Genomic DNA, 26,012 nt, shown 5'->3' on the forward strand with positions numbered 1-26,012 from the left:
GGGATAACTGTGTCAAGCAGCAATTCCATTTTTAGCTTTTTGAGGAAAATCCATACTGCTTTCCATAGCAGCTGCACCAGTTTTCATTCCTACCAGCAGTGTACGAGGGTTCCCTTTTGTCCACAACCTTGCCAGCACTGGTTTGTTGATTTATTGATGACAGCCATTCTGACATGTGTGAGTTGATACCTCATTGTGGTTTTAATTTTTATTTCTCTGATGGCTAGTGACACTGAACATTTTTAATGCCCTTCTTAAATTTTGAAACTAGTTTTGTGACCCAACATATGGTCTATTCTGGAGAATGTTCCATGTACACTGGAAAAGAATGTGTAATCTGATATTCTGGAATAAAGGCTGTGTAAATGTCAATTATGTCCACTTGGCCTAATGTGTCATTAAAGGTCGATATTTCTTCATTGATTCTATGCCTGAATGATCTATCTATAGCTATCAATGGAGTATTTAGGTCCCCCAAAATGACTGAGTTTTAATTAGTTTCTCCATTTAGTTCTGTTAGTAGTTGCTTCACATATTTCAGTGCTCCCTGATTAGATGCATATATATTAAAAAGTGTCATGTTTTTTCAATGTACTGTCCCCTTTATTATTATAAAATACCCATCTTTGTGTCCTGTTACCTTTGTTATCTTGAAATTCATTTTGTCAGATGTAAGTATGGCTACGCCTACATTCTGTAGATGCCATTTGCTTGTAGAATCATTTTCTACCCTTTTACTTTGAGTCTATATTTGTCTTTTCAGCTCAGATGTGTCTCCTGAAGGCAGCATATGGTTGGGTTTTGTTTTCTGATCCAGTCTGTTACTCTGTGCCTTTTTCACCAGTGAATTCAATCCATTTACATTTAGGGTGATTATTGATGTATGAGGATTTCCTACGGCCATTTTATCTTACATTTTCTGATAGCTCTGTGCCTCCATCGGTTCTTTTCATTGTTTCTGTCTGTTGCTTTTGTTTGGTGGTATTCCATATTTTCCCCATTTCCTCTCTTTTTTTAAAACTTATGTGTCTCAATTTTGTTTTTCTTGTGTGTGTGTGCAGTTACAATTAGGTTTATGAAAAAGAGTTTCATGTATATATATATAGTAATCCTCTTACTTTTGAATGCATCTCATCTCCATCCTCCTTTGCAAATTCAGACCCTTAGCTCTGTCCCTTTTATATTTTTGTTGTCATACATTATTCCTTTTTACACTGTGAGATTTTTGGTGATCTTACTTGTATTTTTGTGACATTTTGGTCTTTGTTACAGATAGAATAACCCCCCTTGAGTATTTCCTGCAGTGGAGAACATCTGGTGATAAATTCCCTCAGCTTCTGTATGTCTGGAAAAGTCTTTATTTCTCCCTCATAGCCAAAGAATATCTTTCTGGATATACTATTCTTGGCTGGTAATTTCTCTCTTTTAGTAGTTTGAATATTTAGTTCCACTCTGTTCTGGCTTGTAGGGCTTCTGCTGAGAAGACTGATGATAATCTAGTGGCCTTTCCTTTATAGGTTACTTTCTTCTTTACAGAGATGACTGAGAATAACAACACACATACCAAAAGTTTAGGTATGTAGCAAAAGCAGTAATAAGAAAGTTTTTATCACTACAGGCCTATCTCCAGAAACAAGAAAAATCTCAAGTAAACAAACTAGTACTATATCTTAATGACTAGAAAAGAAAAGAAGTCAGTAGAAGAAACAAAATAATAAAAATTGGAGTAGAATGAAATGAAATAAAGAACAAAAAGACTATACAAAAATTAATAAAACAGAACAATTTCTTTGAAAAGATTAATATATTTGACAAACCCCTGGTGGGACACACTTAAAAAAAAGAGAGAAAAGGTTCACATAAATAATCAGAAATTAAAGAGAAGCAGTTACCACAGATATCACAGACATACAAAGATTCATGCTAGAATACTATGAAAGACTATATGTCACCAAATTCAATAAACTAGAAGAAATACATAAGTTCCTAGAAATATATATCCTTCCTAGACTGAATCATGAAGAATTAGAAAATCTAAATAGACTGATCAACAGTGAGGAAATTGGAACAACCATCAAAACCTCCTAAAAAGTTAAAGTCCATGACCAGATGGCTTCACTAGTAAATTCTATAAAACATTCAAAGAAGATTAGACACTTATCCTTCTCAAACTCTTCCAATAAACTGAAGAAGAGGCAATACTTCCTAACACATATAATGAGGTCAACTCAACCCTGATACCATAACCTGGAAAGGATAACACACACATACACACAAAATGAAAGGGACGGACCAGTATCTTCTTATGAACACAGATGCAAAAGTTCTAAACAAAATACTAGCAAATCACATACAATAATACACTAAAAAATTAATACATCATGATCAAGTGAGGTTCATTCCTAGGGCAAAAGTATGGTTCAACATATGCAATTAGATCAGTGTAACAGACCACTTTAATAGAATAATGAGAAAAACAAGATGATCATATCATTAGGTGCAGTAAAAGTATTTGGTAAGATACAACATCCATTTATGATTAAAACACTCAATATAATTGGTACAGAAGAGAAGTATCTCAACATAATAAAGGCCATACATGAAAAACACTCAGACAGTATCATACTCAATGGTGTATAACTGAAAGCTTTTCCTCTAAGGTAAGGAACAAGACAAGTATACCCACTCTCACCTCTTATTCAACATAGTGCTGGGAATCCTAGCCAGAGCAATTAGGCAAGCGAAAGAAATAAAAGGCATCCAAATTAAAAATTAAGAAGTAAAAGTGTCACTCTTGGCAGACTACATGACTCTGTATATAGAAAATGCTAAAGAATCCACCAAAGAAACTGTTAGAAACAATTGACAAATGCAGTATAGTTGCAGAACACAAAATCAATGTACAAAAATGCACTACATTATTATATACTAGCGAAGAAATTTCAGAGTAAGAATGAAAAAAGCAATTCCTTCTGCAATTGAATAAAAAGAATAAAATGTCTAGAAAGAAAATTAGCAAAGGATGTGAAGGACCTACATACTGAAAACTACAAAGCATTATTACAAGATTAAAAAAAAAAAACCCACAGTGAAATGGAAAGATATTTTGTGTACTTGAATTGGAAGAATCAGCATAGTTAAAATATCCATATTACCCAAAGCAGTATACAGACTTGATGCAATCCCATCAAAATTGTGATGATGCATATTAAAGAAGTAGAACAAAAATCATCAGATTTGTATGGAACTACAAAGGACCCCAATTGCTAAAGCAATCCTGAGAAAAAAGAATGAGACTGGAGGTATCACACTGACTTCAAATTATACTACAAAGCAACAAAAATCAAACAGCATGTTATTGACAGGAAAACAATCACACAGACCACAGAACAGAATTGAGAACCAAGAAATAAACCCACATACAAGTGAACAAATAATTTTTCAACAAAGAGTCAAAAATACATAATGGAGAAAAGCAAGCCTCTTCAATAAATGGTGCTGGGAAAATCAGAAAGCCCCAAGCAAAAGAATGAAACTAGATTATAGTTTGTTCCCATATGTAAAAATTAATTCAAAATGGATCAAAGACCTAAATATAAGATCTGAAGTAATAAATTACAAAGAAGGTACCTTCATCCACTGTTGGTAGGAATAAACTGGTACAGACACTATGGAAAATAACATGGAGGTTCCTCAAAAACTTAAGAATAGAGTTACCGTATGACCCAGCAACCCATCTTCTGGGTAGCTACACGAAAAAATTTGAAATCACTTATTTGCAAGGATGTATGCACCCCTATGTGCATTGCGGCATTATTCACAGAGGCCAAAACATGAGAAAACCAAAGTGCCCTTTGATAGATGATTGGATAAAGATGTAGTACATGTATACAGTGGAATACTACTCAGCCATAAGAAAGGATAAAATACTGCCATTTACAACAGCATGGATATATCTTGAGATTATACCAAGCAAAATAAGTCATAAAGAAAAAGTTACAAGCCATATGATTTCATTCCTATGTGGGATATAAAACTGAAAGCAACAAATGAACAAACAAGAAAAACAAACAAAAACTCATAGACACAGACAACAGCATGGTGGTTACCAGAGGGAAGGGGATTGGCAGGTACTAAAGGGTAAAGAGGGTGAAATATATGGTGACAGAAGATGATTTGACTTTGGATAGCGGGCACACAGTGCAATACAAAGATCAAATATCACAGAAATATACACTTGAAATTTATATAATCTTATTAACCATTGTCACCCCAATACATTTAATAAAAAGTTTAAAAGAACTTTTTTAAATGAAAATACATATGCTTTGTAGCTGACATTTTTTGATTATTTTAAAGTATAGCATATCTGTATAAACCCTTGCAATATATGTGTACCAAAAGAAACATCGGATAGTATACTCTTATTAATATTATAGTTAACTGAGTTTTTATCACATATCATGAATTTAGTTTTCAAAAAATGTAACACAACAAAAACTTACTGTTTGGAAGTTTTCTCTAGCCAAAAGAACATTGCTGGAAGAGTCAATAGACTTTATTAATTTTGTTCCTACCTCTGCCATGTGTAAGTGAAGCAGCCTTCACCAAGTCAGAAATTATTCTACTTCAGTGCTCTCACATAACAAACTGGTTATGTTAGATGGATCTTTAAGGTCCCCTCCAAGTATGTGATTCTACATTGAGCACAATACAGTATTTTTACGTTTAAGAAGGCACTTCAGTTTCAGCAGTGTTGAAGATCATTATAAACCTGGATTACCACTTTTAAAAAATTGTTCACAGTTATGAAACAGCTGTACTCTATTTCAGTTAATTTCACTGAATCTAAGGAAGTCTTCCAAATAAAAATGTTTGTCCAATGCCTCTTCTCCTAATTAAAATCAACATATCCCATCCTTTAAATATGCTAGGTGAAATAACTCAGTCTGAGAAAAACAAATATATCATTTCACTTATATGTGAAATCTAAAGAACAATATAAATGAACAAACAAAACAGAACCAGACTCAGATGCAGAGAACAGACTGATGGCTGCCAGAGGGGACTTGGGAGGGAAAAATGGGGGGAAGGAGGGATAGGTTTTCAGGAACGTGTATAAAGGACACATGGACAAAACCAAAGGGGGTAGGATCCAGGGTGGGAAGTGGGGGTGGCTGAGGTCGGGGGGAGTGGTAGGGGCAAAATGGAGACAACTGTACTTGAACAACAATAAAAAATAATGTGGAAGAACTGAGATTACTTTAACATCACCACTATCTGCAGAGACAGTTGATTTTTATACAACACATTTCAAAGGAGAGTCTTGAACAAACCTAATTTAAATCCCTCAGCTGGTTCCTATCCGAGAGAAATTCAGTTATGAACCAATTTTGTGTGGAAGGGGACATCAAAGTTGATTTTATCCACAACTAAATAAGAAAAGGAATGTGCTTTCCTTATTTCCCACTTCTTTGAATCTGCACAATATATGGCTGACCTAACATGAGGCACACTGAATCATAAGTTTTGATTCTGCTACTTGTTAGTTTTATGACCTAGTGTAAGTCACAACCTGTCCAGCTCTCAGTAGATTTATCTATACAATGAAGATACTAAACTACCGTATCTCAGGTTACTTACAGCCTAAAAAAAACTGTAATTCTATGAAAATATATACAGAAATGAAAATCATAAAATAACAACATAAACAGAGATATCTACCTTAGCCACACCCTCCCTAAAATCTTACCATCACTCTTCTGTAAAACTAGATCTTGTGAAATGAGAGACTAGTATATAGGCCTCACATAGAACAACCTAATAGCTAAGCATTCTTTAAAACTAGTTAGAAATTCCTAAAATAATTTAGATGTAATCCTTTTTGAAAGAAGGCAAACTGATTTTAAATAACCTCATGTTATCTTTGTAAGCATGTCCATGTTATGTCTCCTTTCTACCCCAAAGATGAATATAATGTTATTTAATTTTTTTCACTTTTCATTGCATTTCTTTTATTCAAGTATAGTTGGTCTTAGTTTCAGGTGTACAATATAGTGACTCAACCTTACAATGCAATCACCTCATCTACTGAATCTAATCATCTGTCACAGTGAAAATTTATCACAATATTATCGACTATATTCCCCTTCACCTTTTCAAACACATCTCCCTATCCTCCTCCCTCTGGCAACCATCAGTTTGATCTCTGTTTATATGAATCTGTTTCTGTTTTGTTTTGTTTGTTCATTTGTTTTGTTTGTTTTAGAGTCCACATATGAGTGAAAGTTTAACTCAGAGGATTATGCATCTAAGTAATAGTTACTCATATACTAGCAAGTGAAAATTTCATCCATTACACTAAAATGGATGAATTTCATGGCATAAAAATGATATCTGAATAAAGTTGTTTTAGAAATTCATGTGTAAGAGTGTCTGACAAGAAATCTGTCTTGTATTTTGACCTATTGTTTTATTAATATTGGATTTGCTTATCATTATGTACCTGAATAAATTCCTTTAACTGACAAATTTTCTGCTTTCCAATTACTCTTTTTCCTTTGATTCTAAAAATGTAGTTTAATAAAGTAGCATGAGTACTTACTTGGCAAGAATCTGCTCCTCCCTCTTCCATTGGCTCATCAACCACTTTAAGATGATTGACCTGCAAAATATTGTTCAAAAACTGAAGTTTGAGAATACTAGAACAAGAGTAATAACTAAGAAAAATATAACCCTAGGCATTTCTCTTCACGATCTAACAATATCCACATTTACTGAAACACAAAAGGACAAAGGACATATAGAAGGTACTTAGAAAAGTAACAATATTAATATAGATTCCAGATTGTCTTTGAGGATCACTGAATTTCAGAGCCAAATGTTTCATTTCATATTATTTAGAGCTTTGCTGTGATGAATGAACATATGACATGTGTACTTTCATTAAGACTGTCCTCAACCAAATATTTATGAGATGAGAGAAAACTGTCACAGAGAAAAATCTATTGTGGGGATATATTCAAAGCAAGTTAGGATGGGAAGAGTTTTACATAATTACACTGTTGTGAATCCCCTTCCGTTCATTCAGTTCTATTAAATATTGAGTTACTCTACAGAAGAATGAACTGTGGGAGAAAAATGTAAGTGGTTGTGGAAAAAAATTCTAACATACAAAGCTCAGTAGGTAATAATATTTACTCTCCAAGCAGTCCTTCAGGAAAGAGGAAGTGCAGAGGACTTAGAACAAGGGTCTATAAGCTCTAGCCCACGGGCCAAATGTGGCCCACTATCTGTTTGTGTAAATAAATTTTTACTGGAATGCAGATATCCATTTGTTTCCATATTATCTATGGCTGCTTTCCCACTGCAACAGCAGAGTTGAGCAGTTGACAGAGACCCTATGCCTAAAAAGCCTAAAATATTTACTATTTGGCTCTTTATAGGAAAAGCCTACCAACCACTGATCTAAGATGTTTTAAAATTAAGCAACAGAAAGATGGTCTAAACAAATGAATTTTACCAATGCCTATTTATGAGCCCACAGAAAAGTAAAAAATATAAATAAATAGAGAAAACTAAACAGAGCTTTTAGTGACAACTGAGGTGGAATAAGCCTATCCCTCTTCTGATTATAAACCAAAACATTTACACAAAATACAACATGAACTACCTGAGTACTCAGAAAATTAATAACACGAAGTTCATGGAGGGAGATCAAAATTTGAAGAATAACCAGCACTGTAGTGAGTTGCTCAAGTTTACTTTCCACCTTTATCTCCTGACTTTGACCCAAAGAGAGACTGATTCGTGGCATTCTACAATGGGCATAAAAATTTTTCAAACAGAGATTGCACTTTCTGACCAGAGGACCAAGAAAAGATGCACTTTGAGCAGGTGAACATAAGAATCCCAATTTTTCCCCACTTTTTTTTTTTGACTCCCAGTCCTGGTCCAAAACAAGCCCCAATCAAGATAAGGCCTATATCTCTGTAGTCAGAGGAACCAGAAAAAGAGGCCCATAGGATAAGAAAAGTATGGAGTTAATCACTGTTATTTTTTTTTTCATTCTCTCCTTCACTTCACTCCAAGGGTAGCCCCAAAAGGGCAGAGCTGTGTGACAGCATGAAAGGCTAAGGCCCTGAGAGAAACTCACATTTCTGGTCAGATGAACAATGATAATGGGTTCACGGTAACTGGAGAATCCATAGAAGAGATCATGGGGAGGATAGAATGGTAGGAGATCCCCTAATTCCCTCTATGAAGAGACAGGAGTCCTGGTGTCAACTACAAACTGTGGAATAGAACCAAAGGCACCTAACGAAGTTTTGGAAAATGAACTGCAATATCAAGCACTGCTCAAGCCTCAGACTAGCCACTGAATTAGCACATGTACTGAGTGGCACATGCAGGGTGCTAACACAAACACTCTGAAAGCATAATTAACATGGGAACCATCATCCAGAGAAGGTGAGATAAAACGTGAAAGCCTCAACCTACCCAGGTAAATTTTCTGCTGAAAAACAAAACAAAAACTCAAAATCAACAGGCTTCAATTACAGAATAACTCCATATTGAAGTATCTAACAAGGATTTAAGCAAATAAAAAATATGCTCTTTTGGGTGAAAAACACACTCAAATGAAATGATAAAGTTATCAGCAGAGAAACAGAACCTATAAAAAGAATCAAATGTAAGTAATTGTAGAACTAAAAATTATATATATGAAATTTATAAAATCCTGGATGAGCTCAATAAAAAATGTAGATGGCAGAAGTACAGTGTACCTCATTACTCATCACCTTCAGAACTTGTCAAACCATTTTTATGAAGAAAAAAAAAAAAGTTTTAGCACTTGGTGCTTGCTCGGGACTCATAGCACTTGGCTAGAATTTGTATCGGTCACCATGCCATGAGGCAAGAGAAAATGCTTCATTGTTCAGTACTCATTGCTCTCAGCACTCATCTCAAGTTCCAGAATGAATTAACAAGTACCGAGGTACCACTGCAATAGTACACTTGAAGACAGATCAACAGAAATTAACCAATATGAACAAGAAAGTGAAAAATTATCCAAAGCAAATCAATAGAGCCTCAGAGACATGTAGAACAACAACAAAAGATCTAAAATCAATCTCATTAACATACAAGAAAAAGAAAAGGGTGGTACAGAAAAAATACATAAATAATGGCAATTCCATTCATATAAAATGTTGAGAAGAGGAAATTCTAGAGAGACAGAAAATACATTATTGGTTCCTTATGGCTGGGGGATGGATAGATGTGAGCGAGAGCTAAAAAGTAAAAAGATTATTTTTGATGTGATAAAAAATGTTTTAAAACTGAATGTACTGTTGACTGTACATATATGACAATATACTAAAAACAATTAGGTTGTCCATTTTAAATGGGCAAATTGTATGTTTCTATAAATTATGTTTCAATAAAGTTTCTTTTAAAAAATGGTTGAGAATTTCACCCTGGCAGGTGTGGCTCAGTGGATTGAGCGTAACCCTGTGAACAAAAGAGTCACTGGTTCGATTCCCAGTCAGGGCACATGCCTGGGTTGCAAGCCAGATCCCCAGTGGGGGTGTGCGAGAGGCAACCACATATTGATATTTCTCTCCCTCTCTATCTCCCTTCTCCTCTGTCTAAAAATAAATAATTAAAATCTTTAAAAAAAGTAAAAAGTGGTTGAGAATTCCCCAAATTTGGTGAGAGATAAATTTACAGCTTCAAGAAGCTCAGTGAACACCAGCAAGAACATAATTAAAGAAAGCTACTCCAAAACATATCTTAATAAACTATTCTAAACAAAAGGAAAAAGGTAAAATTTTGAAATCAGTAAGAGAAAAACAACATATTACATATATATCAAATTAAATAACTATGGATTTCTTGCAAGAAGTCATGAAGGTCAGAAAACACTGGAAGAATATTTACGTGAAGTAAACATAAATTTATGTAACACAAAAAAGTATACATGAATATGTATAGAAGCTTTGTCCATAATTATTAGAAACTGGAAACATTCCAGATGTCCTTCTAAGGACAGAGAAGTTAAGTAGGGAAATAGAAAACCATTCATCAATAAAAAGGAAAGAACTACTGATACTTGTGACAAAATGGATAAATCTTAAATGCATTTTGCTAACTGAAGAAATTTAAACCCAAAGGAATAATATGTATGACAACAAGTATATGACCCTCTGAAAAATTCAAACCTATAGTGAAAGAATTTATATCATTGGTTTCCATAGGAAGGGGCAGAAGAAAGTGTATACCACTCAGCAGTGAAGAGGAATGATCTATTGATATATTCAACAACATTGATAAATCTCAAATATATTATTGTACTTAAATGAAAAAAAAAACAGCCTCAAAAGTCTACATACTGTATGATTCCATTTATGTGACATTCTGTAAAGGTAAAACTATAAAGTATGGAGAAGAGACTGGCAGTTGCCAGAGGTTAGGCCTAGGGGTAGGGGCGCACTACAAAGATGCAACAATGGGAATTTGCGGGGAAGATGATGAAACTATTTTCTATCTTGATTGTGATGGTGATTACACAAGTCTATACATTTGTCTAATGTCAGAACCATGCAAGAAAAAAAGACTGAATTTCACTACATGTAAATTTTAAAATAAATTATTAGGAAGTAAATTACCAAGCATTGTTTATTTGACTAGGACTTTCTTCTAAAAAACCAAATGAAGAATACATAAAGTCATCAATAATGTCTATTTTGCTAATAGATCCATCAGTCCTTATCTTACTTGATCTTGCTGCAGCATGCTGCAATGGACCATTTTCTCTTATTTGAGTTTTTGTTTTCTATGATGACACTTTCATTTTCTTTTACTTCAATTTATTTGTTCTTTTTCAAAGTCCTTGAAACATTTTAGATCCTCAGGAAATGGACTTTGGTCTCCTCATCTCACTCCAGACAGCTAATTTACTGACAAGACTCACATTTACTGAGACTACTCTTCTCAGCTCTTGACACCCATATATCCAAGTGCCTATTTGACATTCCCGCTTGCTTATCTCATATGCCTCTCAAAAATAACCAATACAAAAAGGAGTTGGTGACCCTCTAAATCTGCTTTCCTTCCAGGGTTACCAATTTCAATACATAACACCATCTACCATCTTATCTCAAAAGCACAGATAGACTATGGGGGGTGGGAAGAAAACAGTGATGGATTTATCATTAACATATAGGAAAAGGCACATTCAACAAAGCAGTCCACAAACCAATTTTAATGGGATTCTGATAAATGAAATTTGACTACAAAATAACTCTCAGGATGACCCATATAAAAAGGTAATACTGCTTACTTACTGGTTACTTCCCATTGATTCCATCTCATGACTAATTTATCATAGAACTGTGAGTCTGAAGGAACTAGAAATAAAATAAATCTAAATAATCCAAAAAGATCACTGTATCCTAAAAATCATTTCAGTGTACAGAAAGAGCCTTTTAAAAACAGACCCTCCATTACCTCCACCTCATCCACATTCAGCAAGGTACCATCTTGTCACTATAAGAGTATTAATTCATATAGAAGACCTCAGTATTCACTGATATTAACTACAATGTAAGTCATTTTCACCTGTATGAAAACAAAAATATTTTCATAATTCTAGAGGACATTAAACATTTATTTCAAAAATAGCATTTGTAATTTGAAAAGACAACTACAAACACTGTTTCCCACAATTAAGTGCCAAATAAGGAAGAAACAATTTCCTACAGAAGACTCTGAAAAGCTTATCAACAATTATAAAGGTAACAATAACTAACTCAGGTACTCCAAACCCAAGTGAACAGGCTATCTTAGTAAAGAATTCTTTAAAATTACTCTCATCTTCTCAAAAAATAATGAACTAGATCACTTTAAAAGATTCTTGGCTTCTTTTAAGTCTTTTACCCATTTTGAGTTTATTCTGGTGTATGGTATAAATTGGTGATCTAGTTTCATTTTTTGCATGTACCAGTCCAGTTCTGCCAACACCATTTGTTGAAAACACAGTCTTTAGTCCACTGTATGCTTATGCCCCCTTTGTCAAATATTAATTGACCGTAGAGACTTGGGTTTATTTCCAGATTTTCTATTCTGTTGCGTTGATCTATATGTCTGTTATTATGCCAGTACCAAACTGTTTTGACAGTGGCTTTGTAGGATATCAGGTATTGTGACTCCTCCTGCTTTGTTCTTCTTTCACACCCTAAAAGCTCTAGAGGAAAATACAGGCATGAAAATTTCATATACCCCACATAGTAATATTTTTGCCAACATATCTCCTAGGACAAGGGATATAAAGGAAAAAATAAACAAATGGGGCTATATCAAACTGAAAAGCTTCTGAACAATGAAAGAAACCATCATCAAAGTGGGAATGGGAACCAACTATATGAAAGAACATTTTTGCCAATGATACATCAGACAAGGGTTTGATCTCCAAAATATATAAAGAACTCACAAGAGTCCACACCAGGAAGAGAAAAAATCCAATTAAAAAAATGGGCAAAGGGGGAGGACTGGGGTAGTGGGGAATGGTGGCGGGGGGGGGGGGGGAAGGGCAGAAACCTGTACTTGAAAAACAATAAAAAATGTTAAAAAAAGTGGGCTAACGACCTGAACAGACACTTCTCCAAGGAGGACATACAGAGGGACAAGAGGCATATGAAAGGATGCCTAGCATCACTGGCCATCAGAGAGATGCAAATTAAAAGCACAATGAGATACCACTTCACAACAGTCAGAATGGCCATCATAAACAAATCAACAAATAACAAATGTTGGAGAGGATGTAGAGAAAAGGGGACCCTAGTGCACTGTGGGTGAGAATGCAGGCTGGTGTAGCCACTGTGAAAAACAGTATGGAATTTTCTCAAAAAAAACTGAAAATGGAACTGCCTTTTGACCCAGTGATTCCAATGCTAGGTGTATACCCTAAGGATCCCAAATCACCAATTCAAAATACTTATGCACACCTATGTTCACACAGGCACTATTTACAATAGCCAAGTGCTGTAAACAGCCTAAATGTCCATCCCTAAATAATGAGTGGATTGAAAATCATGGTGCATTTACATGATGGACTACTACACAGCAGAAAGAAGGAGCTCCTACCCTTTGCAACAGCATGGATGGACTGGGAGAACATTATACTAAGTGAAATAAGCCAGTCAGAGAAAGACAAATACCATATGATCTCACCTTTAAGAGGAATCTAATGAACAAAATAAACTAATGAACAAAATAGAACCACAGGCATGGAAACATGAAACAGCCTGAAACTGACCAGAGGGAAGAAGGCAAAGGGACTAGACAAAACAAACATATGAATGACCCATGGACATGGACAACAGTGTGGGAACTGACTGTGGGAGTGGGGGTGGGATGGGCGGAGGAGGGCAAAGGTGGGAAAATTGGGACAGCTCTAATAGAACAATAAAAATTATTTTAAAAAGTAAATAAAAGATTGTTGTCAAATAGGGATACTAAAGTGAGATACTGTACTCACTCAATCTCAGAAAATCACACAGGTCATCTTGAACCTCTCATTTTCTTACTACTAATGACAAAAGCAGTTAAGCATGGAAGACTGAACCAAAAAATATATATATTTTCCCCTCAGATCCTTAGAATTGGAGGCGGTGTGGGAAGTGAACATGTAAGTACATATAGTTTTATAAAAGGGTTATTATCTGTCCACAATAACTCTGTTCCTCAGTGTTAAAGTCAAGACCAATGAACAGAGCTCATAGCTTGGTGCTGAAAGACATACTGAAGAAGGAAGTAGAGAGATAAACAAGTAAAAAGAACAAGGTAAGGGTAAGAAGAAATATGGGTGATAATTATTAACAAAACATACACAGGACACCAGTCTTCACAACAGACTTGATAGTGTTATAAACTTTCAAGTGATCTCTAGGATCCCCAAATTCCACCTAGTCAACAAAAGCACTATATTTATATAGTACCTAATGGTAAAATGTTTAAGAAGTTCACTTCTAGAGAAAATGTGCTCTCTCAAATGAGCTTCAAGTTTACAGGTTAGCCACTGACAGATATGGAAAGAACAGTTCAATTTTTTTCACTTCCTTTAAATAACTACAGCAAATTGGATCTAAACTTAGAAGTGAGTCCACATCTGTCTGGAATAAAGAACTATGTCTGTATAATGAATTTGCCCATGGCAAAATTAAAGAAAGCTCCCAATTTACCAATGAGGCAAAGTGATTCTAAGATGAGCCTCCACAATTCTCACCTCTTGGTGTTCATGTGCTTGCATAAACACTCACCGCTTTGAGTGGACTGCATCTGTGCCTTGCTTCCACAATCAATAGAATATTGGAAAGGTGGTGGGATTTTATTTCTATGCTGTGATATAAGACTCAGGAGACTCTTTTTGCTGGCCTGATTGAAGTGGTCACATCGAAGAAGTCCACATAGCATGGCAGCCTCTAGGTGTTGTCAGTAGCCTCCAGTGAACACCCCAAAAGAAGCCAGGGTCCTCAGTACCACCACCACAAAACAAGGAATTCTGCCAAGAATCTGAGAAAGTACAGCATACTTTCTCCAGTCAGTCCTCCAGATAAGAATGTAGGACAGCTGAAATCTTGATAACTGTTTGTGGGCCCCTAAGAAGAAGATTTAGTTGAGCAATGCCTGAAATTCTAACCAACAGGAACTGTGAAATAATGAATATCTTGATTTAAGCTGCTAAATTTGTGGTAATGTTATGCAACAATGAGTAATTAATACAATCAACATTATTATTGTATAAAAATGTAATTTAAAATTACCCTCTAAAACACACTTTGTAAACAATTTTAGTTTAATATTTTGCAATATTATCTTTATTTATTAAACTCATGTCTTTGTTCTCATTTGGTAGACATCAAACTATAAGTTACATACTAGTAAATGAACTAGGAAAAATAATCAAGTAAAGCCAAATTCCTGTTAAACAAAAAGTAATAATAGGACTACCTAAATAATTTTGGTTTTAATTAACTTAAGATTGAGTGGTTATATTTTTATCCTTTAACCTATTTTCTGAGAAAATCAATTACCAACTTTATAAACACAGCATAGAAAGTAAAATATCATATTCTTTTAACAATCAGGGATATTGCAGTGTCTTAAGAATCATCCCTTTCTATGCATACAATGGGATATTACTCAACCTTTAAAAGGGAATTCTGACACACGCTACAATATGGATGAATCTTAAAGACATTACGCTAACTGAAATAAGCCAGTCACAAAAAAGAAAATATTGTATAATTCCATTTATGTGAGGTATCTGAAGCAGTCAAATTCATAGAGACAGAAAGTACAATACTGGTTGCCTGGGGCCACAGAAGGAGAAATAGAAGTTATTGTTTAATGAGTAAAGAGTTTCCATTTTGCAAGATGAAAAGAGTTTTGGACCTGACTGGTGTAGCTCACTTGGTTGGGTGTTGTCACACAAAGCAAAAGACCGCCAGTTCAATTCCCAGTCAGGGCACATGCCTGGATCACAGGTTCGGTCCCCAGTCGGGACATACAAGAGCCAACAGATCACTGTTTCTTTCTCACATCAATGTTTCTCTCCCTCCTTTTCTCTCTCCCTTCCCCTCACTCTAAAAATAAATAAAATCTTAAAAAATAAGAGTTCTGAACATTGATTGTATAGCAATGTGAATGTACTTGACACTGTAAACCTAAAAATGCCTACGATGGCAAATTTTATGTTGTGTAACAATTTCAAATGCTATAAAAATAGTAAAATAATAATTCTACCATATTCCATAAATTTCTTGTCATAAGCATCTAAACTTAAAGCTACTTGTGGACAGATACTGTGCTTTATTCATGAGGCAGGCAGAATAGTAATATCACAAAAAGAGCAATGCTTTGGTTGCAAGCAGACCTAGGTTTCAATTCCTTGAAAAAGTTTCTACAACTTCTTTAGTTTCAATTTATTCATCTGTAAAATAAACAATTTAAGATTGTTGTCAGCATTAATATAATGTTCTTAAAGCACCTAGCACAGTATCTGATATGTGCCCAATAAATTCCTGATGTGTGAATGTTTTCCTGCCAAAACAAAATACAGAAAAAGTATATGAAACATTTTAGTTAATAATTCACCAAAGGTGAATACTGTTACCTGTATACAAAATAATACATCTGTGAATCAAACCTTACTACTACTCTATCATACATTACTGACTTAATAGTTTTACTTTTGACATGTCATATTATTATGGGATGATTACTTTTACCAATAGAACCATTTCTGGTCAACTTTACAATAATCTCCCAAGGGAAAATCTTCCAAACCAATCCAAAAAGGTATGTACATACTAATGCATATATACCTTGCTTTAGAGAAACACAAATTAAAGAGAAGTACAAAGTATCTTTTTATATTAGTATAATGAATTTTATAATTTTCACTAACAGTCTTTTTTGGGGGGGAGGGGCACATTTCCAAAACTATGAGTCTCTTTGTTTTTTTTGCATTCCACATAGAAGTTTTAATTTATATCTCGAGCTTTAAAATACTACATATTTTCATAGGTTTGTTAATAGTTATGACCATTTCCCCAGTAGACACTTTATCTTTTTAATCTTTTAAATTGAACTCTATATTCACCACAGTACCTATGGAAAATTGGATAGTGCCTACAACATTCATGTAAAATTATTTCTTTTAATCTTATATGGCTTCCTAATTATATAATACTCCTGCAGTTTTTATCTCAAATGCTTTATCATTTGAAACCCACTCACCTAACCACTGCCATTTCTTCAGTGAAGATATAAGAAATAACAATCCTGTATGAAATTGATCTGATGGAATTGTCTTTTAAAGAGTCTCAGGATCGGCAAGTGTGCATGACCTCCAAGGTATTCATTTAGTTGGGTATTTAAAACCAATTATGAGAATCTGCTATAAAAAATAGTTGATAAAACATCTCCATGCTCAAATCAAATGATAAAAACAGAGTCCAAATGTAAATACGGATGATTTTTGAAGTATTTACCATTCTGGGTTACCTGTGCTTTTGAACATCAACTGATCTTTACCAAGATTCGATGTCATATCTTCCCTTTTTCCTTCCTCCTTACCATACACAACTTCTACCCATAAATACTGTATTACTTTAAGTATCTGTTCCATCCCTCTAACAGACTACAAGCTCACTGAGGGAAGGGATCACATCTAATGATGCTCTATAACCCCAGTAATAGTATATTCTCTGAAACACAATAGAGCCTAGAAAAATACTTGTGGAATGACTGAATTTGTAATGTGAATAAATATAAAAATAACTTCAATAATAAATAACTGCCATAGATTTTTCTTAGATATTATTTTCTTACTTGAAACATTTAAAAGCCATTTTCAAACCTAATTTTATAACGTATTTCCTATGAGTCACTTTGTTTCTCAATTCTGAATTTTAAATTCTGATAGATAACAGAAAGTCAGCTCTTTCAAAATCATTTTAAAAAGAACCTGTACACAGATTGGGTCATTCATAAGACTTTTTAAAAGTATCTGACAAATTCTTGGTATTTCATACCTGTATGCAAATTAATTCAAAAGACTATATTTTTCAGTTAGAGTCATAGCCCTAAAATTTGTCAGCAGCATTAGTACAAACTTAACTTCACAAAACATATTCTGAAGCTATAAGTCTAAACTGGGGCCAATAGCCTAAGACTATTTTTTATATTTTTAAAGAGATGTTTTTAGAAAAAGAATATGTGATAGAGGTTATATTCAGCAAATGAATTCTAAAACTCTAAAATACTTATCTGGATCCTATCGAGGGTGGGAGGTGGGGGATGGCTGAGGTGGGCAGGAGTGGTGGGGGAAAATGGAGACAACTGTATTTGAACAATAATAAAAAATAAAATATTTATCTGGCCCTTGGTCTAAACTATATATTTTTAAATATTTATAAATTAATTAAATTTTGGATGACACAGGAATGGCAACATGAGAGATCTCCTTGGTTTCTTCCCTTGAAGTTTCAACAATTTGAACAGTTATAATTCAACAAAGGATTCCCTGCTAATGCACAAACACATCTGAGAGACCCACTCATTGAGTCATCTAAAGATAGGCAAGTAGGAGCAAACTGGGGAGGCAAGAAGGGAGAGAAGTTGAGATGAAACACAGGTGCAGACCTACAGCCAGGAGCTTATGGCAGGGCTCAGCCCAAACACGGGAGGAATCAGGCTGTGGCTGGCACTCACTTCAGCTGGTAGGAGCAAAGAGATTTGGTGGGCTTTCCTGCAAGAGTGAGCAGTACAAGTTGGGGATGAACCCAAAGACCTGGGCAGGGACATAGCGCCTTGTGGCCATGGTTGTCAGGCAGTCCACATTCCAGGCAGAGAAACGAAACCACAGAGCCTAGCCACCCTGTAACCTCCCAGAGCCCACCTGCCTTTGCCCCTGGTGTCAGGTTGTTGAGTACATTATCTGCAAACCTGACAACTTATACTACAGAATCACTTACTTCCCTGACCAAAAACTGCACTCTGTGACTAGGCCTGGGGTCAGGACACAGTGGGGACCACACAGAGGTTGAGATCACCTTTATCAAGAGAGCAAACAAAGACAGTAAAACAACAAAGAAGCCAGCTGGGATCCCGTAGATCAGTACAAACCCACACATTGCTACACTGATGACAGCACCTGGCCCCAGAAGACAGCCTGGAATTTCACGAATTTAGAGACCCAACACTCACTGCATTCCCCTGCAGTTTTGGGCCCCTGGGACTGGGGCAACCGTAGCACAAGTGAGGAATCAACCTACCCAGCAAACACCTCCAGGTGGAGCTCTGAATAGCCAGAGAAGAGCAAGAGAGCTAATTAGAAACTGGTGATTCAGTTCCACCTACTAAAAATCAATAGAAAGAACTCTTCATATTGATCTGCTAGAGAAGTGCCAGTAATACATAGATGCCTACACAGAGAAAGAATCCATCAAGTAACATGAATAATCACACTAATAAGACAGCTCACAAAGGAAAGATCTCCAGGGGGGGAAAAAACAACTTCAAGACATGGAAATGTGTGATATAAATGAAAAAGAATTCAAGAATGCAGTTATGAAAAAATATAGACAGGCAATTTAATAAGCACAGAAAAATCACTGAACAAAATGAGTACCTTACCAAAAGAATTGAAACTTTCAAAAAGAACCAAACAGAAATTCTGGAGATGAGGAACTCAATAAAAGAGATCAAGAATAAGCAAGCAAGCATAGGAAATAGTCAACCAAATGAAGTAATTAGTGCTGTAGAAGATACAAACCTAGAAATGATGCAGAAGGAAGACAGAAACTTGAGCATAAAAAAAATATGAAACAACTCCACATGAACTGACTCCATCAGAAAAAAATCCCATTCACTATAGCAACAAGAAAAATACTTAGGAATGAACTTAACCAAGGAAGTAAAAGACCTGTATTCAGAAAACTACACAAGACTGAAGAAAGAAATCAAGAAAAACACAAATAAATGGAAGCATACACCATGTTCATGGATTGGAAGAATTAACATCATCAAAATGCCCATACCACCCAAAGCTATCTACAGATTTAACACGATCCCTATCAAAATACCAATGACATATTTCACAGATCAAGAACAAATATTTCAAAAATTTATATAGAACCATAAATGACCATGAATAGCCTCAGAAATTTTGAGAAAGAAGAAGAAAGTAGGAGGGATAACAATACCTGATATCAAACCATATTACAAGGCCACTGTAATCAAAACAGCCTGGTACTGGCATAAGACCAGATGCATAGACCAATGGAACAGAATAGAGAGCCCAGAAATAAACCATGTCTCTATGGTCAATTATATTGGACAAGGAAGCAGGAACATAAAATGGAGTAAAAATGCCCTCTTCAATAAATGGTGTTGGGATATCTGCACAGCTACATGCAAAAAATTGAAACTCAGTCACCAACTTACACCATATACAAAAATAAATTCAAAGTGGATAAAAGACTTAAATATAAGTTGTAACACCATGAAAGACCTAGAAAAGAACATAGGCAGGAAAATCTCAGATATTCCATGTAGCAATATTTTCATCAATATGTCCCATAGAGCAAGGGATACAAAGAAAAGAATAAACAAATGGGACTACATCAAACTAAAAAGCATGTGCAGTTAAAGAAAATATCATCAAAATGAACAGAGGACCAACTGTATGGGAAAACATATTTGCTAAGGATATATTGGACAAGAGTTTGATATCAAAATATATAAATAACTCACACAACTCCACACCAGGAATACAAACAATCCAATTAAAAAGTGGGCAAAGGACCTCAACAGACACTTCTCTAAGGAGGACATACAGAGGCCTCAGAAGACACATAAAAAAATGCTCAACATGACTAGCCATTAGAGAGATGCAAATTAAAACATCAATGAGATACCACTTCACACCGGTCAGAATGGCCATCATTAATAAATCAACAAACAACAAGTGCTGGTGAGGTTGTGGAGAAAAGAGAACCCTAGTGCACTGTTGGTGGGAATACAGACTGTTGCAGCCACTGTGGAAAACAGCATGGAATTTTCTCAGAAAACTAAAAATCAAACTTCCTTTTGACCTAGCAATTCCACTGCTGGGATTATACATTAAGAATCCTGAAACACTAATTCAAAACAACCCATACACCCCAATGTCCATGGCAGCACAATTTACAATAGCCAAGTGCTGGAAACAGCCTAAGTGCCCATCAGTAAATGAGTGAATCAAAAAACTGTGCTACATTTACACAATGGAATACTATGCAGCAGAAAGAAAGAAGGAACTATTACCCTTTGCAACAGCATGAATGGAACTGGAGAGCATTTGGCTAAGTGAAATAAGCCAGGCAGTGAAAGACAAATACCATAGGATCTCACCTATAAGTGGAACCTAATCAACAAAACAAGCAAGCAAGCAAAATAGAACCAGAGACCTGGAAATAAAGAACTGACACTAACCAGAGGGGAGGGGGATAACAGGGGATAGAAGGGGAAGGGGAAAGGCAGGGAGGATTGAATATGGGAGGTGGGGGTGGGTAGAGCGGGGGAGAGCAATATGGGAAAATGGGGACAACTGTAATTGAGCAACAATAAAAAAATGTCGTATCTTTCTCCCTTAAGTTTAGACACATTTAAGGTAAAACATCTCTTTAGGTAAATAAAGCATTTACATTGAGTGCTAAAATTACTGTATTTACTCTTAAAGTCTATCCCCAAGTACTATATAGGAGAAGTAGATAGGTCCTATAATAAGAATAATTATCCATGACCTTTGAACTTTTTGTTAGAGATTTGAGAGATAGTTTATTCAAAATGAAGTCATTATCCCCTTAGTTAGCTAGTAATAAGGTATGCAGATTATACAACCTCTGAATTATAAGGCTAAACTATGTCAAAATCAGGACAACACTAAAATTCTGTTTTTATTGTTATGAAAAAGCAAAATTTCAAACTACACAGCAAAAGCACACAAGACAGCTCAAATATGTCCTTTGCCTCATCATATCTTAAAATAGCTGAATAAAATATACTAAAAAAAACATTACAATTCACAGAAAATGTATTTTAAAAATAATTGCTTAGGAATTGATATTGTTTTTTTTTTTCTTATTGAATGAGAACTACATATTTCTCTTTTAACTTTAGCCTCAAGTTGTGATTCTGTATCCTTCCTTGGCTATACATTATAATCTGGGCAATGATGCCCAGGCTCCCACCAGAGAAGTTAATTATGAATCTTAGCAAGTAAGGCACTATCATGGAATTTTTAAACTCCTAGGTATATTTAAAATGCAATCAGAGTGATTAGAAACACCAGGCTGAGGAAATCCAAGGCCAAATTTGCAATCCAACTATATTTCAAATGTGTAGTATACCCTCAGAGCCTGCTTACCTCTGTTCTATTTCACCCTCTAAACCTATCTTCCATTCTTTTCATATACTTCCTAATTTATATTTTTCCTAATCTTCAATATCAAAATAGTTTGGTACAGGCATACCTCATTTTATTGTTCTTTGCTTTGTTGTGCTTTGCAGATGTTACATTTTTTGTGTGCAAATTGAAGATTTGTGGCAACCCTGCATCAAGAAAGTCTACCTACACCATTTTCCAAAAGCATTTGCTCATTTCTGTCTGTGCCATATTTTAGTAATTCTAAAAATATTTCAAACATTTTCATTATTATTATATTGTTATGATGATTTGTAATCAATGATCTTTGTTTTGATGTTACTATTGTAATTATTTGGGGGAGCCACAAACTGTCTATATAAATATGGTGCACTTAGTTGATAAATGTTTTGTATGTTCTAACCCCTATACTGACCACCCATTCCCCACTCTCCCTCTGCTTGGATCTTCCTATTTCTAAGATGAAACAATATTGAAATTAGGGCAGTTAATAACCCTACAATAGCCTCTAAGAATTCAAGTGAAAGGAAGAGTTGCATGTCTCTCACTTTAAATAAAAAACTAAAAATGATTAAGCTTAGTGAGGAGGGAATGTCAGAGCCTAGATAAGCTGTAAACTAGTCCTCTGGAGACTAACAGCCAAGTTGTAAATGAGGTTTAAGGAAAGAAGTCATAAAAGTGCAAGGTGATGGAGGGGGTGGTATGAATGTGGGAGGTGGGGGTGGGAAAGGCAGGGGGAGAGTAATGGGAGGAAAATGGGGACAACTGTAATTTAACAACAATAAAAAAATTTCAAACAAAAAAATTGCAAGGTGAAGCAGCAAATGCTGATGTAGAAGCTGCAGCAATTGATCCACAAGATCTAGCTAAGACAATTAATGAAAGTGGCTACACTAAACAACAGATTTGCAATGTAGATGAAATGTCCTTACATTGGAAGAAGATGCTATCTCTGATTTCATAACTAGAGAAAAGTCAGTGCCTGGCTTCGAAGCTCCAAAGGACAGGGTGACTCTCTTGTTAGGAACTAATGCAGCTACTGCCTTTAAGTTGAAGCCAATGCTCATTTATCATTTGGAAAATCCTAGGGCCCTTCAGAATTCTGTGAAATCTACTCTGCCTCTGCTCTATAAATAGAACAACAAAGTCTGAATGATGGCACATCTGTTTACAACATGGTTCACTGAATGAATAATTAAGCCCACTGTTGAGACCTATTGCTCAGATTCCTTTTGACTCATTGACAATGACTTGGTCACCCTACATACAGCTCTGTGTATGTGTGTGAGACAGACACACAAAGAAAGAGAGAGAGAGAGAGAGAAATGGAGTTTTATGTATGATTTGCTTCATTTCAGAGAGTATTTGAGATGGTTTATAAGAAATACAATTCAATAGAGGCATACTTTGGAGATGTTGCTAGTTTGGTTCTGGACCACCATAATAACACGAATATCACCATAAAGCAAGTCACAAAAATATTTTTGGGTTTCCAGTGTATAGCAAAGTTATGTGTACACTACACTATAGTCTATTAAGTGTGCAATAGCATTATGTCTAAAAATGTACATAACTTAATTAAAGATTCCACTCATTGACAATGATCTGATCACCCTATACATAGCTCTGATGAACATGTACAACAAGATTAATGTTGTTTTCATGCCTGCTAACACAACATTCATTCTGCAAACCATGCAACAAGGAGTAATTTAGACTTTTAAGTCTTATAACTTAAGAAATACATTTTGTAAGGCTATCATTACCACAAATTGTGATTCGGCTGATGGATCTGGGCAAAGTAAACTGAAAACCTTCTGGAAAGGATTCACTATTCTAGAATCAATTAAGAACATTAGTGATTCATGGGAAGGGGTCAAAATGTAAACATTAACAGGAATTTGGAAGAAGTTGATCCTAACCCTTATGGATAGCTTTGAAGAGTTCAAGACTTCAGTGGAGGAAGTAACTGCAGATGTGCTGGAAATACCAAGAATTAGAATTCGAAGTGGAGGCTGAATATGTGACTGAACTTCTGCAATCTCATGATGAAACTTTAATAAATGAGGACCTGCTTCTAATGAATGAGCAAAGAAAGTAGTTTTTTGAGATGGAATCTATTCCTGGTAAAGATGCTATGAAGCCTGTTGAAATGATAACAAAGGATATTACATAAACTTAATTGAAAAACTAGTTGCAGGGTTTGTGAGGATTGACTCTAATTTTGAAAGAAGTTTTACTACTGGTAAAATGCAATCAAAGAGCATCATTGCAGCTACAGAAAAATTGTTTGTAAGAGTCAATCAATGTGGCAAACTTCATTGTTGTCTTATTTTAAGAAACTGCCACAGTCACTCCAACATTCAGCAATCACCACCCTGGTCATTCAGCAGCCATCAACATCCAGGTGAGACCCTCTACCAGCAAAATGATTACCATCCACTGAAGGCTCAAATGATAGCATGCTTTTAGTAATAAGATATTATAATTAAGTTTATGTACATTTTTAGACATAATGCTATTGCACACTTAATAGACTACGGTATAGTGTGAACATAACTTTGATATGCACTGGAAAACCAAAAAAAAAAAAAAAATCCCTGTGACTTGTTTTATAGAGATATTCATTTTATTATGGTGGTCCAGAACCAAACCAGCAAGATCTCCAAAGTATGCCTCTATTGAATTGTATTTCTTATAAACCATCTCAAATACTCTCTGAAATGAAGCAAATCATACATAAACTCTCTCTCCCTCTCTGTCACAGACACACACACACACAGCAGGACATCAAGTACACAAATAGAGACTAAAATCTAGCAGCAAAACATCAGTTATACAGAATGCCTTCACCACAACTCAGAAAACATCTCTATTATCTACAAAAGACAAATTAGGCTTAACTCTAAATCTATCTCATATTCGACTTCTTTCCTATCAGCAAGAACATTAAATAGTCTTTGGAAATTACATAAAAGTGTAAACATTGTATAGGAAATTCTAATAAAGTACTAAAAGGCTTATCTCAAGATTGCAAGTGCTCTCCAGATCTTCAGAAATGCTGCTAAAGACAAATGACAGCACCCACCAAATGAGAAATTACAGGAAGGGAAAAAAATCTTGTATTTCCTCCTCAAAATTACAGATGAGGGAGGCTATGAAAGGAATGGTATTCAAACAATATGGCCTAAGAAAGCAGCAGCACCAAGACAGGCCTTACTATGGAATGAGGTAATGATTAGCTCTCTTGATGAAATAATCAAGGTAGGGAAACACAGAGGCCCTGCCCTGAAGGAACTGACCTGAATATTTCCAGACCAAACTTGTTTAAAGAAGATAGTCTTAGAGGAACTGGGAAGGGACCAGCAAGGGGGAGGGGCCAATAGCACCCTTTCTATTAGAAATAAACCTTGTGAAAGCATATAAGAAATACAGATGTCCCCATTGTCTTTTCCACATTACAGAAAGAAGCACCAATCACTATTTTAGAGCCTCCCTCTGCACCCAGGGGCTGCTGACTATTTCAGATGAATATTGATAAAGCAAGAATTACAGGTCTAAGGATTATTTAAAAAGCATGCAAAACTTTTTAGCTAGTAATAAGCACACCCACCATTGGTAGTAAAAATTTTAAGCCCTGGCTGGCGTAGCTCAGTGGATTGAGCGCGGGCTGGGAACCAAAGTGTCCCAGGTTCGATTCCCAGCCAGGGTACATTCCTGGGTTGCAGGCCAGAACCCCCAGCAACCGCACATTGATGACTCACTCTCTCTCTCTCTCTCTCTCTCTCTCTCTCTCCCTCCCTTCCCTCTCTAAAAAATAAATAAATAAAAAAAATCTTAAAAAAAAATTTTAAGCATGCCAAGCATGACCAGAAATCTTTAAAGTGTTTTAGGGTGTTTTCCTCCTATTCAAGACAATGTGAATGAGGAAGTTCATTTTAGCTTTCTATCTCCCCATTCTGCAAAAATCTATTTATTTTTGTATTAGTCCAGTGGCTAGTATAGACACTTATATTGG

At 35.3% G+C, this 26,012-nt stretch overlaps 1 protein-coding gene across 1 annotated transcript in view; it reads right to left on the bottom strand.

Annotated features, from left to right (window-relative positions):
- RPS6KA6 (ribosomal protein S6 kinase A6) overlaps positions 1–26,012 on the bottom strand; it is a 112,680-nt gene that overhangs the window by 80,793 nt on the left and 5,875 nt on the right. The window contains 1 exon segment of the mRNA XM_028522999.2: positions 6,605–6,664. Coding sequence (XP_028378800.1) covers positions 6,605–6,664 — 60 coding nt within the window.

The sequence above is a fragment of the Phyllostomus discolor genome, chromosome X (genome assembly GCF_004126475.2).
Source record: "Phyllostomus discolor isolate MPI-MPIP mPhyDis1 chromosome X, mPhyDis1.pri.v3, whole genome shotgun sequence".
In the NCBI taxonomy this organism is placed as follows: Eukaryota; Metazoa; Chordata; class Mammalia; order Chiroptera; family Phyllostomidae; genus Phyllostomus; species Phyllostomus discolor.